Source organism: Silurus aristotelis, assembly GCF_946808225.1.
Source record: "Silurus aristotelis genome assembly, chromosome: 10".
Taxonomy (NCBI): domain Eukaryota; kingdom Metazoa; phylum Chordata; class Actinopteri; order Siluriformes; family Siluridae; genus Silurus; species Silurus aristotelis.
Window position 1 is genome coordinate 5367227 of NC_139583.1, and position 16772 is coordinate 5383998.

The following is a 16772-nucleotide window of genomic DNA, read 5'->3' on the forward strand; positions in this document are numbered from 1 at the left end:
GACCAGTGTCCACTGCTGAAAGTGTAAGCTGGCAGACGCAGACCATGTACACCCTTTAATGGAAACTGTGCCATCACAACAACAAATTTGAGCCTCCAAATTGCTCAGATCTTAATCCAATTAAGCATCTGTGGGATGTGCTAGACAAACAAGTCCGATCCGTACAGGCCCCACCTCTAAACTTACACGACTTAAAGGATCTGCTAATTACAGATCCAACAGCACACTTTCAAGGGTCTAGTGGAGTCCATGCTTTGAGAAGTATCTGCCATTTTGGCAGCAAAAGGGGGACCACCATAATATTAGGCAGTTGGTCATAATGTTATGTCTGATTGGTGTATTCTTCTTTCCATGACCTGTAGAAGCAAGTGATTCATTTTACCTTTAAATCCTGCAATCTGTTCAGTGTCGGAGCTCTGATCAGTGCTCTTCCTCTCTCACAAGCACTGACACACTTTCCTGGTATGAATCAGACAAGTGAGTGCTCTCCAGACAACATGGAAAGGACATTCAGGATTTAAAGCATGCAAGGACACTTCACTGTTATTTTAGGACCAAACATTTTGCATTCTATCTCCTAATGCAGAATCACAAACACACACTGTGATATTGTACATTGTTTGATTGACAGATAATTGATGTTAGCTTCCGATCAAATTCCAGTGCCCGCCATCGAATGGATAAAAAAAATACAGCAAAATTAAATAGTAGATAAATGCCAATCAGTATTGAATTTCCAGACGTGTTTAAGGTAGAGCTGACTTGCAAATAGTGACGCACACAAAACTCCATAAAAGGCAAATTTTTTTCCAAATGCTGAGTGCTGAATCCTCTAATGCAGCTCAGCCACTGCATCATCTCTCACAGACACACAGTAACTAATCTGCATGACTTTTTCGCTTATTAAATAGCATGTATGATGTGTTCTGGACAAGCAGATGATATAAAAAGAATTGGTTTCTAGGCAAGTAAAATAAATAAATGATTTGAATACAGTTCTTCATGTTTAATTATACAATATTATACAATATTATACAAAATTCCAAATGCTTTTTGTATCCAGGTGATAAATGAGTCCCTTGTTGAACTAAAAAGTAGAATCACAGGTGAAGTTACACAAACTCATGTAGTCAGTACCACAGGCAGAACCGTACACCACCACCAGGGCGGCGATACAACTTCAATCAGCTACTTGCCTACCTAATGAGCTCTGCCACTAATCCCGCTCCTCTACAGCGTCCTTCTGCTGAGATACATACAGATAGACAGAACAGAGGGAGAGAGATGTTTCAAGAGAGACAGATGAATGGAAAAATGTGTCAAATTTTGTGCATCTGAAAATGAGCAGACTCTTCTTCTCTTTGGGAAGAAATCATATGAATACTGTGAAAATATTGCCTGTGAGTCATATCTAAAAACACGGCTGAATCACACATCTCAGGTTTGTTTCCCATATGCACCGATCATCCGTGCAGAGATTTTAAGCTCCTCATTGTATTCTGAAGATCTGTGATAACTGATCCCTTCTTACCATGATGAACAGAGCCTGCATGGAGCAAAGCAGCAGCATGGACGAGGCCTGTATCTCCAAACAAGGGTAGGAGACCACTGTGCTTCAGGAAACTGAAAGAGAGAAAAACAGATCTTTTTACATACATTTTAAATATTATAATAATATATTTTTTATTTACTAAAATCCAAAGGTAGACAGTTTCTCAGTTTTGTATTATAAACAACCACAATTTTTCTATTTTTATTGCCACTGGTTGTTTTTTAAAGCAGAAATAGTTTTAACTTTCAAACAACCTTTTGGATATAAACTGTTTATTCAGTCCTTAAAGTAATTATAAGCCTTGTTTCACTCAGCAACAGCAGAAAAAATATTACATCATATATTTTTGTGTGATTTGAAATGGTGGCATTTATTGACATTTGAACCCGAGTATCCAAAATGGGCAAAGAGGCAGAGCTCTGTAATGTTGTTGTACTTTTATGAAAATCAAACATTTTTATACAGACAAACTAAAGCAAAATCAACTTTCATGACCAGATTTGTAAAAGAATATAAAGGGGGCCTAGACTTTTGCACAATTCTGTTTAGCTACAAACCTCACATGGCTATGTGGAGTATGTGCTCACGGTTTGTGTTTGTGTTGTGTGTAGTGTGTGTCTGTGTATATCAGATGCCTGAGCTCATTAATGACTTTGGCAGTAACAGCAGGAGGACAAGGCAGGATTAAATTCAGCTCAGCTCTTACATCACATGTTCCATGTGATTCATGCTGGATTGCTTTCTCTCTCTCTCTCTCTCTCTCTCCCTCTCTCTCTCTCTCTCTCTCTCTCTCTCTCTCTCTCTCTCTCTCTCTCTCTCTCTCTCTCTCTCTATATATATATATATATATATATATATATATATATATATATATATATATATATATATATATATATATATATATATATATATATATATTGAGAGAGAGATAGATATGACCTATAATAACCTATCTATCATATCTATCATATCTATCATATCTATCATCTATCATAACATATCTATCTATCTATCTATCTATCTATCTATCTATCTATCTATCTATCTATCTATCTATCTATCTATCTATCTATCTATCTATCTATCTATCTATCTATCTATCTATCTATCTCTCTCTCTCTCTCTCTCTCTCTATATATATATATATATATATAGATAGATAGATAGATAGATAGATAGATAGATAGATAGATAGATAGATAGATAGATAGATAGATAGATAGATAGATAGATAGATAGATAGATTTCTAATATTTAATATTATTAATTTAATATATTTCTAATTTGCTATTTTATTCATTAGAGACTATACAGCAAGATTTGATTCTGTCCTGTTAAAAGTCAAAAAGTCAAACCTACAAAGATGAAAAGAGTGCTTTTCTTAACACAGGAAGAAAAACAGGAAAGCTTATAGAGTGTGTGGTTGCTGATTAGGCTGTAATCTTAAAAAGGTTTTGGTCATACTTGCTGAATGTTTGGAAATTGTTATTGTGTTTAAAGAATTTTTTTTTTTATTCCATTTGCATTATGACTCAATATCCTTATCTTAATATTCATTATTTTACTTATTTTAACCACACTGTCACGCCACACTCTCAGTGTCATCACATTTTATCACAGAGACATCATTCATGCATGAAGCATGGTGTGCCATAGAATATGCTCCTTCTTGTATGTATTTTGACAGTGGAAGGGAGGATTAAATAGATGAATAAATTCACATCCATAACTGGTAAAATGACTACTATTACATACTATTATAAGACAAATAAAATGCCTGGTATGTGCTTATTTCAGTTCCTGACTGTAGCAATACAAAGTAAGGCATTCCAAGGGTGTGAATACTTATGAAAGACACAATGGTAAAATCTTCATTTGAATAATTTAAATACAGATAAATACAGAGAAATGAAGAAATGTAAGAGTACCTTGTGTATTATTGGTCCAGAACCTGTTTTGTTTGGTACAAACCACTTAACATTAGAGTCTGATCACTAATACCCTTCAGTTAAATTCCTTTAAAACCATGCAAACAGACAGCTTTCATCCAAAAACACACATGATGGATTTGCCTACGAACAAAAGAAAACAGAGATAAAAGTGCTCAATTTACTAGTGTCTATACCAGACAAAATGTAACATTTATTACAAGGTACATTTCCTGCTGATTACCAAATTACAAATTTGTAAATTACATTCCTAATCATATTTCAAGGCTTTTCTGTATATAATTACTACAAAGATAAGATCAATTCACTGGAATATTGTGCATAATAATCTTTTTGTAACACTAAAAGATTGTCTAGCGAAAGAAAAAGGAAGTTTCCACTTACACAGCGGTTTAGTGGTAGACCTAGAACATTTCCATGGGATGTCAGAAATGGTTACAGTGAAACTTTAGCAGGGTGGGTTTTTTAATTAGGTGGTCATCATTTTAGTGACTCTAGTTTTTAAAGATGAACCACTAAGCCACTTAACCATCATGCCTCTCTCTGTAACAGATACTTCATACTTTACACTTGCTACAGAGTCAGAGATATTCTTTCAGAAAGGTCTATAGGTCTATCTTACATTATTAGATTTTTTTTGCCTCTGCTTTAAGATTGTCATTGAAATTATTAAAGACAATGGTATATAGAAGTACAGGTAGTCCCCCGCGTTAAGATGGTTCCACTCTTACGATGATGGTAGAGATATAACTTTCTTTCGGCTTCTTCCGTCAGGGGTCGCTACAGCGGATCAGCCGCATGTTTGATTTGGCACATGTTTTTACACTGGATGCCCTTCCTAACGCAACCCTTCCCATTTATCCGGGCTTGTGACCGGCACTAAGAGTGGCTGGGGTTGGTTCCCTGACCGGGGATCGAACCCGGGCCGCAGCAGTGAGAGCGCCGCATCCTAACCACTAGACCACCAGGGGCGTACTTTGGAGATATAACAAAATTGTAAATATAGCAGCATATATGCAGTATAATATGTTGGGAGGATGCTGTCAGGATGTACACATCTACCACCTTGTGAGTTGCCAGCGGTTACTAGAGCTTGGTTTAGAGCTTTTCTCTCCGCCCTCCGCTCACAAACCGCCGCTCGCCAATCCACCCGCTGCCACATACATACTGTATATACTGTAAAATGTATACATCACAATAGTTTATACATTACGATAGTGCTCTGTTTTGCTAAATTATGTACTTTAATGTTGTTAAATTATTAACAAATTACTACTCCGTATCATTATTCTTCAAGTTTCCTAGCTAGGCCAGGCCATATCTCGACTTTTCTCTATATTTTCAAGTTCCGATAGGGTCATCAGAAAGCATCTCCATTGTCCAAGTCGGGGACTACCTGTATGTGTTTATTTTTCCCATTCAAAGTGGATAAAATAATGTCTCAAACTTTAAAAAAAAGGAACTGTTAGCTCATAGAATAAGATGTTGGACTACGGTTTGGGGGGTCATGAGATCGGAGTGCCTCCGACTGCTGGGCCCTTGAGCAAGACCCTTAACTCTCAATTATTCAGGCGTATAAATACGATTTTTTTTGTTTAGACTAAATGTCGCTGTCTATAAGGGGAACTGCCAAATGCTGAAAATGAAACAACCTAAATCAAATTAATTGTTTAATTAATATTTAACAGTTGTTAATACTTAATATTAAAAGGAAACTATCACCTTTCAGTCATGTTCATAGCTAAACCTTTTCATGTAAGAATCAAATTGAATGTAACAGGTCTTTTGGTAGAAATTGTAGTCCAGCTTTGGGAAAAAAGAGTAATCCATTTTGATATGCTCAAGCCCTGAATAAGGAGTCTAAACAGCATAATCCTGCTTACACAGCACAGGCACATGAAGAGGAGGATTACACCCGGGTCGACTAGGACCATACACACATTACTTTATCAGCTTCATGGGGTGTGTACAGTTAAAGCTCTGATTCCTGGCTGATTTTGATGGAGAGACCATGTAACAAATTAGAGGCTGACGAGAGGATATTTTCCACACTGGAAAAATCATTGGCTGTGAACAGTTTAACTCTGTCTGTTTAGTTTCATAGTGAAAAAATAGGTGAATGCTCCAGCTTTCTTAGGCAGTGCCCAGATGACATGCATTTTCATTGACAAGTTGTGAAAGACTATTGTGTTTATGTAAACACATTTATCTGTATGTGACCTAACTTTTTTTGTTTACTCAGTTTATATTCTTTTCTGAAATCCTTCCTTTAAAAAACAAAAACAAAAAAACAAACAAACCAGGTGTGTGGAGGACATAGGAACCCAGGATACGGTCATGTATGAAGCTGCACTGCAGAAAAAAAGGGACAGATTGCCTTTTCAGGTAAATATTACAGCAAAAAGAACACAACAGGCATAACATATATTGTTTATACCTTTATGACAAATTAAAAAAATGTTGAATAAAAACAACATTCGAATCTCATAAACCCATATTTTTTTTCACAATAAAACACAGAAAACATATCAAATGTTGAGAAATATTGTCATTTTAAGGAAAAAATAGGGTCATTTTGAATTTGAAGGCTGCTCACTGCTCAAAAAATTTGGGACCAGGCAAAAAAATAATCTGGAAAAATTAAATGTTATAAAAATTAAACAGTTGGAGAAACATTTAGCAACTTATGAGGTTAATTGACATTATGTACATATGACATATGTAACCCTAGTTCCCTTAGGGGAACGAGACACGGCATCAACATGCCATACTCCCTGCATCCCTGCGGCGCTTACTTTCTTTTTTTTTCACAAGCTAGCTTCGCTCTATTGCTCGTGAATTTTGTAGCTTTCTGGTTCGTGACGTCACCGGCGGGGGCGTTGGCCAGATTTCACGAGGAAACAAAATTGACTTAGAGGATCAGAATCAAATAGAGAACTTTATTAAATGTTGGTGTGCATGCTGTTGTTCCTTCTGACATAATCAGTTTCAATTGCACCACATATTACTCCATGCTAGGTCTAAAACCTAAGAAGTTCATGACATGAACACATGAAGACTCTTTTCATTTAGTCGTTTTAAATTGTTTAATAAAAATAAGGAAAATAAGCTAATCTTTTCCTAATCTGGTATCAGTGGGGGTGTCTCCCTTTTTTTGCTTTCTTTGTGTTTATTTTCTCTGCAGATCTTTCCAGACCCAGTGGAGGTGATGGTGTGTCCGGAAGGAACTCTGGGATGTGTGGTGCCAGGGAAGGAGCGTCTGCCCTCAATTGTGGTGGAGCCAACAGACATCAACGAGGTAGAGAGCGGCGAGCTGCGCTGGCCTCCCGAGCATGAAGATTCTGAGGACGAAGACCTGTTTTTGGAGCAGTGCATCCCACCAGCTAATATTGCAGACTGGGGGGAGGAGAACGAAGCTGAAAATGAGTTCATCATCAGCAATCAGCCAAGCAACTCACTTTTGGGTGTGTTTGATAGTTTTAGATTACAACTGCAAACTGCTAATATCACCTAGCATTGCATAAATCTAAAGGCAACACTGAAATTGCTTAATAAACTCTCTCTCTCTTTTTTTTCAATAACAACTGTTTCTGATCTGTTCTGAACTGATCTTTATTTCTGTTACTAGAGCTTCAGTCAGATGATTTAAGAGATGACACCCCGACTCTTCTTCCTGAAAACTCTTCTCTTGCACTTAACTGAACCACTGCATCGCAGTCCAGCCCTTGATGATGCCTCTGGTTAATAGACTGTGTTTGGTCCCAAGTGTAGGATTTTCTTTCTTTAGAATTTTTGAATGCTGGGTACAATATGTACCCCACTATGCAATGAACAGTGTTGTCTTTTGTCTTCAACGTTGTGTTCTTAAACTAAGGAACTAATGCAGGATTGTGAAACCTTCAGTGACACAAACCAGCAAGTTATTGTGTCAGCAAAATTAACGTTGTTTGGAAATGTCCTTTTTAAATCCTGCTCTGCGTTTTTAGCAACGGTTCTCTGTGTTTTGAGTATCACCTTACATTTACTGTTCCCTTTTCTTTGACCTTTATAGCTGTCATTTCTGACGTATTAATAAAACTTAGCTAATCTACTGTCGTAGACAGATACCAAATGCGTTGCAAAATATGGCACAAAATGGTCACAAGTGTAGCTTTGATTGCCATTCAAAAGGAGATCAAGCATTTTAATTACATCTGTGAATGAAATCTTTTAAATAATAAAAATATTATTTTGTATATATAATTATAATATAATAAATAAAATAGACTCTAAAATATATTCTGTACTATACAATATAATATATACAATATAATATAATTATATTATAATTATTATATAATAATATATAATTATATCGTCCCCAAATTATGATGGTTCGACTTAAAATTGTTCAGTCGTTTCATCTTACAGTGACAATAGCGATATGACAAAATTGTAAAAATATTTGACATTTCATTCGGCATGGAAAAAGTATCAGTGTATATACAGTACAAAATGTTGGGACACTGCTAGTATGTACACTTAGAAATTTCCCCACTGTGCGACGAATAAAGGTTTATCTTATCTCTTACACACTTCCTGCCTCATGAGACGCCTTACTCTCACCAGCGGATGACAGAGTTCAGCTGCCTCTGTATTAAAGCACATAGTCTTTTCTGTGTTTTTGGTGTTTTAAAGCCTGATTTTAGTTCTTGTCTCTTTTTTTCATCATCGCTGGACACCGAAACAGAGAGCACTGATTAGTCTCATCATCTACAGGTGTGCTTCTTACCGCTCTGCCCTCCATTCGCGAACCGAATATTTACTGTAAACTTCATATATTATGGTACTGTAAAATGGTTTGTTTTGCTAAATTATGTACTTCAATTGGTTAAATTAATAACAAATAATAGTATACTACCTAATACTAATAACTATTCTTGAAGGCTTATGGGAGTGCTAGGCCATGTCCCCACTTTATTTTCAAGTTATTATGGGGTCATCTCCAGCGTAAGTCGGGGGCAATGGCGCAAATGTAAATAGAAATTGTTACAGTGGCTTAACCTTGTACTGGGTTAGTTGGGTGTTTTATATATATATATACTGTATATACAAATGTTCTTGGCACTAAATATAGAATGCAATGCTCATAGTGCTCAGTTCACACGCAGCAGCTCTAAACACTTCAAGGTTAGGAAGTCCACCATGATGCTCAGTGTAGAGACTATGTAGCAAAAATAATTAAATAAAGTCACATTCGCTGTGTTCGTGTGCATTGGTAATTGTTCTTGTTTTGACATGCACTATATTGCCAAAAATATTGGGTCACCTGGTCATAAGTACAGTATGTGATTTGTGTTCATCAGCCACAAGGGTGTTATAAAAGGCAGGTACCGATGTAGGTGAGGAGGCTTAGGGAGGGCAGTCAGCATTTCAAATCATGCCAAAGGTGTTCACTCAAAGGTGTTCACTGTCGTGACATGTAACTTGTTTTACTTATTAATCAGTTAATGCATAATTAAATATTTTATTCTGGTCCTGAATTTGTCTACTCACATATCAAATATCACACCTATACTTTCTATTTATGTTCGGCATTGTCATGTGTCAATGTCTGCAGTCAGCAAATATAACAAGAGAGAGAGAGATAGAAATAGAAAGAGAGAGAGAGAGAGAAGAGAGAGAGAGAGAGAGACAGAGAGAGAGAGAGAGAGAGAGAGAGAGAGAGAGAGAGAGAGGAGTCAAGTAAGTACTCGACATATTCAGCAACATTAAAAGTAACTATAAAAAGAATCAATAAAAAAACAATTGTACAGGATATTTCTGGATGGATTTTTTGGATAAATGAATTAAAACAACAAAACACATAATGTTGATCATTTTATTCTTAAACTCCTATTTTTAACTTAACTCTTAGCCACAAAGTTTCAGCCACAAAGTTTCTAGGCAACGAAAAGTCTATCTATCTCTATCCATCTACACTTGTTTATTTGCACTATCTATCTATCTATCTATCTATCTATCTATCTATCTATCTATCTATCTATCTATCTATCTATCTATCTATCTATCTATCTATCTATCTATCTATCTATCTATCTATCTATCTATCTATCTATCAAGATCTCAAGATCTCAAGATCTCAAGATCTTAAGTTCATTCACATGTACACAAACAAAAAACAACACATTGCATATATATTTATTTTACATTTTATCATTCACGATCGTTTGTTCTTTAAAAGATATATATATACATACATTAATAAAACATCTTTTTTTCAGCCACACACAGTAAAACGTTTGCATTCAACTCCTAAATGTATATGACCTGTTGTGTTTTTTTTTTTATAACATTGTGCGTAGGTATTTTTATGTGTACAAACAATGATTATAATTATAGCCAGATGTGGATTGAGCTATTAGTAAAGCAGTGGGTTTGGCTGAGAATGGAGTTTTAAGTAGACCTTAAAAATATGCAGTTATTTGCTTTGATAAGAAAGTGTGGAAGATTTTATTTGCACAAGTCACTTCCTTCCCATCTCAGCATAAGCAAACTGCACCAGAGTGACAGCACATCACATTCACAAGTGCCTGAAAGTGGTAAAGCCTCACAATTTAGCAGCTAACCATCCTGGTGTTCAACAAACAGTGAGTAACTTATTTCCAGTTATTATGAAACTTTATAGACGACATACACATTATTATTATTATTATTATTATTATTATTATTATTATTATTATTATTATTATTATTATTATTATTATTATTATTATTATTATTATTGCTCTCTACAAACAGTATGGTAAGTTAAATTTGTCATGATGCTTTGCCAAATCCATCATTAATGTATTGATGTTTTTACAAGAAAACGATCCAGAGAGCAGGAGAAAGCTCCTTATTTTAGGTTTTGTTTGTTTGTGGGGTTGATAAGTGATCATTTATTTTGGATTTACAGCCTGGGAGAACAGATTTTCTGCATTAAGGATCTATCTATCTATCTATCTATCTATCTATCTATCTATCTATCTATCTATCTATCTATCTATCTATCTATCTATCTATCTATCTATCTATCTATCTATCTATCTATCTATCTATCTATCTAAGATCTCAAGTTAATTTACATGTACACAAACAAAAAACAACACATTGCATATATTTATTTTACATTTTTATCATTCACTATCGTTTGTTCTTCAAAAGATATATATATATATATATACATACATACTGTAGCTAATGCACCTGGCTGATGCATTAGAATTGAGGCAATAAAAATAGGCTTGAACATAGTTAGAAGCATTTGTACCGTTAATACCCTATGAGAAAGTTTAGAAGAGAATAAACAGATTAAGAAACAGAATTTGTCAATAGCATATGGTAAAATCACAAATTTATGGAAGCGCATTGCATTCACAAAAAAAACCAAAAAAAACCCCGCATTGCATTAACAAAACAAAAAAAAAAGAAAGTCTGTGGCAGGGGAGCATTTTAGCGCATAACACCGGATCTGCCGTTACTGCATTTTTTGCTAGAAAAGCGCCTCACTGTGCAACAATGGAGATGTAGCAGCTATCATATACATATACATCAATATACATATTTAGCTTGATGACAATATAATAGTTTAATTAGCTACTGGACATTTCCTCGCTGACCTGCCCCTCCTGCTTATTAACTATGTTTGTGTGTATGTGTGCAAATGCAAAACGCTTGTTTTTTTGTTGAGTTTTTTTTTGTGAATGCAACGTACAAATCACCTATTTCTGTACTTTTTTGTCAATTATATTTAAATGTTTTTTAATGTTGCTTCCTTCTTGCTCTTTTTCTTTTCCTTACAGGTAAAATGAGTGACGATCTTTTATTTGATGATTTTAACTTCACAGACTACAATTGTAGTAATCCAGAGGAATGTTCGTTCGACGAAGATGATCTAGTGGTAAATGTGCTCGGCTGGCGCCACTGGTTTTCACTTACCTGCTATGCAATTGTCTTCTTGTTGGGTGTCCCTGGAAACAGCCTGGTTGTCTGGGTGACGGCATTTAGGATGCCCCGTTCAGTTAATTCCCAGTGGTTTCTAAACCTGTCTTTGGCTGACCTGCTGTGCTGTTTAACTATGCCCCTGCTCATGGTTCAATTGGCTCAAGATATGCATTGGCCCTTTGGCTCATTAGCCTGCAAAATACTGCCCAGCCTTCTGTATATGGTCATGTACAGCAGCGTGCTGTTATTAACAGTCATCAGTCTGGACCGCTGGTTCCTAGTGACTCGACCTGCTTGGTGCCAGAACCGGAGGCAGCCCCGCTTGGCTCGCTGGGTCTGTCTAGGTACCTGGGTGCTGGCATTCATTGCCACTATACCCCAGTTATTCCACATGCAATTAGAGATAAGGGGGTCGAAGGTGCTGTGTATCGGCAAATACTCCAACCACTTACATGCATGGGCCATGGTTATGTTTCGCTTCCTACTTGGTTTTCTGCTACAGTTTCTAATAATCTCATACAGCCACTGGGCAGTGTACCAGACAACGTGTCAAAGGTCAGCGCGCAGGAATAACGAGAGATCAGCACGGACCTTGCGTGTCATCCTTGCTGTAGTTGTCACCTTCTTCCTGTGCTGGCTTCCTTTGCATATGGTGGACATTTTTTTCTTGGTCTTGAAAAAAACAGGTGACACAAGGGCAAACCTTTTTCTGGCTCATACATTAGCTCTCTGCCTGGCCTACATCAACAGCTGCCTGAACCCACTGCTCTATGTTTGCCTGGGCCGCGGCTTTAGGGAGAGCTTGACCAAGACACTGAAGAGCGTACTCAACTTTGCGTCTGAAGAGCCGACTCGAGCAACCAGTGTAACTATGAACACCAAGAGTACCACTGACACAACCTCCTGAAAGAGAGCAGGTGTTATTCCAGAGAAATTTCTAGCAGCTACTAATAGAGTTGCTCTGCTTCACACACACACACACACACACACACACACACACACACACACACACACACACACACACACACACACACACACACACACACACACACACACACACACACACACACACACACACACAGACACATTTTTCAAACTTCATTTGAGTTTTTACTGCAGCAAAATCCACAATCCACGGACAGCACTAAAGTGATCTCCAGATCCTTAATGTAATTATTATTATTATTATTATTATTATTATTATTATTATTATTATTGTTATTATTATCATGAAAATACTGTATATACCTTTACACTATAAAGACAAAAGTTTGTGGACACCGGACCATAAGATCGATATGTGCTTTTTAAAAATATGTTCCTCTAGATTTGTGGAGATTTGTGTGAGATTCATTCATCCATAAGTGCGTTAGTAAAGTCAGGTACTGATGTAGGTGAGGTGAGAAGATGTGGGGTGTAGTCACTGTTCACATTAACCCCAAAGGTATGGTTCAGTAGGGTTGAGTTCCATGCTCTATAGCAAACCAACCAAGATCTTCCATCCTAAAACTCATGTCATTGTCATGCTGTAACAGGTTCGGGTCTCCTACTGAAGGGAAGATGTAATGCTACTAGATCCTAATACAATTGTATGCAATACAACAGTTTTGTGACCACATATGGCTAAAAAAATCAGGTGTCTCAATACTTTTGTCCATATACTGCATTAAGACAATAAAGTATATATGCCAAATGTAACTTTGTTAATATACTGTACAGGTTTTGAAAATAAGAACAAGAATTTCATCGTAGTTTCACTTGTTGGCTGATTTTTGTTATATTAGATCGTTGTTACTTGTTGGCTGATTTTTGTTGTTACTTGTATATAATTGAATTAATGTCATATTGAAATGAACAGTTACACTGATGTTCTGCTGTAATTGTACACAGTAGCAGCTTATATTAGCAGCTTTTTACTGAATATTTTATCTTGCGTATTTGATATTGTTTAAAGCTCTCAGAGTGGTTTGAGCTGAATTTCTGTTGTAATGGTTTCAAATAGAAAAAAAAAACACAAAATGACAAAATGACAACACAGTACATGGGATGTTGCGCAAATCTGTGTCAGGAATCCCCCTTGCACCCTAGGCACTTGCTTTTACCCAAGAAAGAAATGTAAGTTTTTAAATTAAGTTTTAAATTACACACATGAAAAATTGTCAAAGTTAATTGATAATAAAGTATGAAATCTCTTTATAAAAATCTCATAATAAAAAGGTTATTATGACACTTAGTTATAGATAGAAAGTTCCTTGTTTAGCATCATCATTAAATGTGGAACAAATATGTGAAGTTGCTCAATAGTGTGAACATTTCTGAGAACTACCAGAAACAAAAAAATCCCAATGACACAAGATGCACCAAAAAATTGACAACACTGAGTGGTAACGACAAATGTGTTGTACACATCTGTACTGTGCGATATACGATATTATAATTAATGTATATTATATTAATTTAAATTGCAAATATTTTAATGTTTAAACATTGTTTTGAACAAAATGTCTCGAATATTTCCATAAACATCTGTTCCTTGAAGCAACTTTATTATCATGACCATCTGTGAATGTTATACAGATCTGAAACTGGAAATGTGGAAGTTAATAGTCAGCAATTTTGTTCATCATGTGAGCATATGGTCATGTGCACATATGTTTACACTTGTTTACACGTTATGTTTATATATGTTTGAGTATGTGTTATGTACATTATGTTTGTTTATGTAACACAAAAATATAAATATATAGACTGGATGAATGTTTGTATTCCTCTCACATATAACCACCATTATAAATAAAAGATTTTTATTTCTTCTTTTTTCTTTTTTTTTTTCTCAGATTTTGTTGTTTTACAACCAACAACTGAAAAAAAAAAAAAAAAAAAATTAATTAATAACTAAATAAAAAAAACATATATAAAATATGTATATATATATATATATATATATATATATATATATATATATATATATATATATATATATATATATATATATATATACTATAATATAAAATTGTGGTCCAATATTAATAAAAAAATTGTTTACCCTTGATGTGAAACCTCTTTTTTTGTGTTTCTTCTCTCACTTTTCTTCTCTTCACCCTTCATTGTGGTTTAGTGACCATCCTCAATCAGGCAAAATCCAGTTTTTAAGAAACTAATGCTTCTCCAGAGACTTGCTTTAAAAGCTCCTCTATAGGTTCTTCTTGATGTTGTTTGTGTAGATATGCTTCCTAGCACACAATGAACCATCTGGGATCCCAGAACAGATTTATAGTATTACATGACATTTACATGGTCACAGATGAATTCCTATCAAGTAATCAGGTCTTTTACATGTGATAACAGCTTTTGCATTTTGTACTTCTGCGCGTGCGCACACACACACACACACACACACACACACACACTTGATTGATGCATACAATTAGACTTATTGAGCAGTTACTGCACATTTTATTTTATAATTTATAAATTATATATCTATATATTTTTGTTTTTTGGACACTATTCATTTCATTTCATTTTCTCCCGCTTATCCGTAATTCGGATCTAGGGGCAGCAGTCTAAGCAGATTCTCCAGACACTTCTCCGTGTCCAGGGATCGGGCTGTCAAGGCCCCCGCCTTCGACTGCTGCCCAATCCTCTCAGCACCGGTCCCTCCTGCAGGTGGTGAGCCCACGGGAAGGCGGCCCCCTGTCGCTCCGACGTCACGGTCCTTGATTTATTTTTCTCGTAAGGGTCCCCTGGAGCATAGAGGGTTAAGGGCCTTGCTCAAGGGGCCAAGAGTGGCAGCTTGGCGATACCGGGGCTTGAACCCCCGACCTTCCGATCGGTAACCCAGCGCCTTAACTGCTGGAGCCACCACTCCCCTTGGACACTATTATTTTTATTATTTTTTTTATAATTTAATAATATTCGTCGAAATATTATTTTGCATTGAACAAATTTTTTAAATGTTTAAACACTAAATTAATATTCAAACCACTTATATTTATATTTCAAATACTATTGCTAATAATAATATTAATGTTTTTCTATTGATTTTTTATTATTTACTGTTATATTTTTCAATTTCATAATTCAAGGGAAATGATAATAGGAACTTGACATATTCAGCAAGATTAAAAGTAACTATAAAAAGAAACTATAAAAACAAAACAATTGTATAGGATATTTCTGGATGCGGAAGCATGACATTTTCTCTTCATTTGAACTAGGAGATCCAAACTTGTTCAGCATGACAATGCCCCTGTGCACAAAGCCAGCTTCATGAAGATACTTGGTTTGGGGTATAAGATCTTGAGTGACCTGCTATGAAGCTCTGACCTCAAGCCTACTGAACACCTTTGAAATCAATTGTGGAGGTTATTATAACAAAAAAATAAATGTGAAATAAGATGCTCAAAAAGCAAATAAGAATCTTATGCTCAGGTGTCCACAAACTTTTCTTTATGTAGTATATCATTGTTGGTGGATATACTAAACACATAATGTTGATCATTTTATTCTTAACTTCCTTCTCTTAACTCTTAGCCAAGTTTCAGCCACAAAGTTTTTAAGCAACCCAAATCATTCCAAGTGGTTTTTGAGAAATGTGTGCTATGGGTAACTTCTTCTTCTTCTTCTTCTTCTTCTTCTTCTTCTTCTTCTTCTTCTTCTTCTTCTTCTTCTTTTGGCTTCTCCTATTAAGGGTCGCCACAGCGGATCATCTGTCTCCATACCCACTGTTCTCAACCTACCTCTTTCAACCCAACCACCTGCATGTCTTCCCTCACCACATCCATATACCTCCTCCTTGGTCTTCCTCTTTTCCTCCTTCCTGGTGGCTCCATCCTCAGCATTCTCCTACTGATATACCCCATGTTCCTTCTCTGCACATGTCTAAACCATCTCAATCTCACTTCCTTCACCTTGTCTCCAAAACGTCCCACATGCGTTGTCCCTCTAATAAACTCATTTCTGATCCTGTCCACCTTGTTGCTCCCAATGAAAACCTCAACATTTACAGCTCTGCTACCTCCAGCTCCACCTCCTGTCTTTTACTCAATGCCACTGTCTCTAATCCATACAACATCTTAGGTCTCACCACAGTCCAAAGTTTCCCTTTCACTCCTACAGATAATCTTCTATCACAAATCATTTCTGCTATCACTCTTCTCCACCCACTCCACCCTGCCTGCACTCTTTTCTTCACTTCTCTAACACACTCTCCATTACTTTGCACTGTTGACCCCAGGTACCTGAACTCCTCCACCTTCTCCACCTCTTCTCCCTGCAACCGCATTCCTCCACTGCCCTCCCTC

The 16772-nt window shown here is 36.1% G+C and overlaps 2 protein-coding genes across 2 annotated transcripts; both read left to right on the plus strand.

Moving 5' to 3' along the window:
• The first annotated feature begins 1543 nt into the window (after nucleotides 1–1543).
• On the plus strand, nucleotides 1544–7592 carry lbhl (LBH regulator of WNT signaling pathway, like). The gene is made up of 4 exons (XM_083552528.1): nucleotides 1544–1597; nucleotides 5805–5886; nucleotides 6686–6965; nucleotides 7130–7592. The coding sequence occupies exons 1-4, from the start codon at nucleotides 1551–1553 to the stop codon at nucleotides 7201–7203; spliced, it is 483 nt and encodes a 160-aa protein (XP_083408654.1). The 5' UTR covers nucleotides 1544–1550; the 3' UTR covers nucleotides 7204–7592.
• Nucleotides 7593–9985: 2393 nt separating this feature from the next.
• Nucleotides 9986–12497, plus strand: c5ar1 (complement C5a receptor 1). Its single transcript, XM_083552484.1, has 2 exons — nucleotides 9986–10130; nucleotides 11325–12497. The coding sequence occupies exon 2, from the start codon at nucleotides 11330–11332 to the stop codon at nucleotides 12371–12373; it is 1044 nt and encodes a 347-aa protein (XP_083408610.1). The 5' UTR covers nucleotides 9986–10130; nucleotides 11325–11329; the 3' UTR covers nucleotides 12374–12497.
• The last annotated feature ends 4275 nt before the right edge of the window (nucleotides 12498–16772 follow it).

What these genes read in the sequence shown, in the direction of transcription:
- lbhl (XM_083552528.1), top strand. Translation starts at nt 1,551, where the DNA reads ATGGAGCAAAGCAGCAGCATGGACGAGGCCTGTATCTCCAAACAAGG. An exon ending in GCCTGTATCTCCAAACAAGG is followed by an intron (nt 1,598 to 5,804) that starts GTAGGAGACCAC and finishes CAAACAAACCAG; the next exon opens with GTGTGTGGAGGACATAGGAA. An exon ending in GGGACAGATTGCCTTTTCAG is followed by an intron (nt 5,887 to 6,685) that starts GTAAATATTACA and finishes TTTTCTCTGCAG; the next exon opens with ATCTTTCCAGACCCAGTGGA.
- c5ar1 (XM_083552484.1), top strand. Translation starts at nt 11,330, where the DNA reads ATGAGTGACGATCTTTTATTTGATGATTTTAACTTCACAGACTACAAT.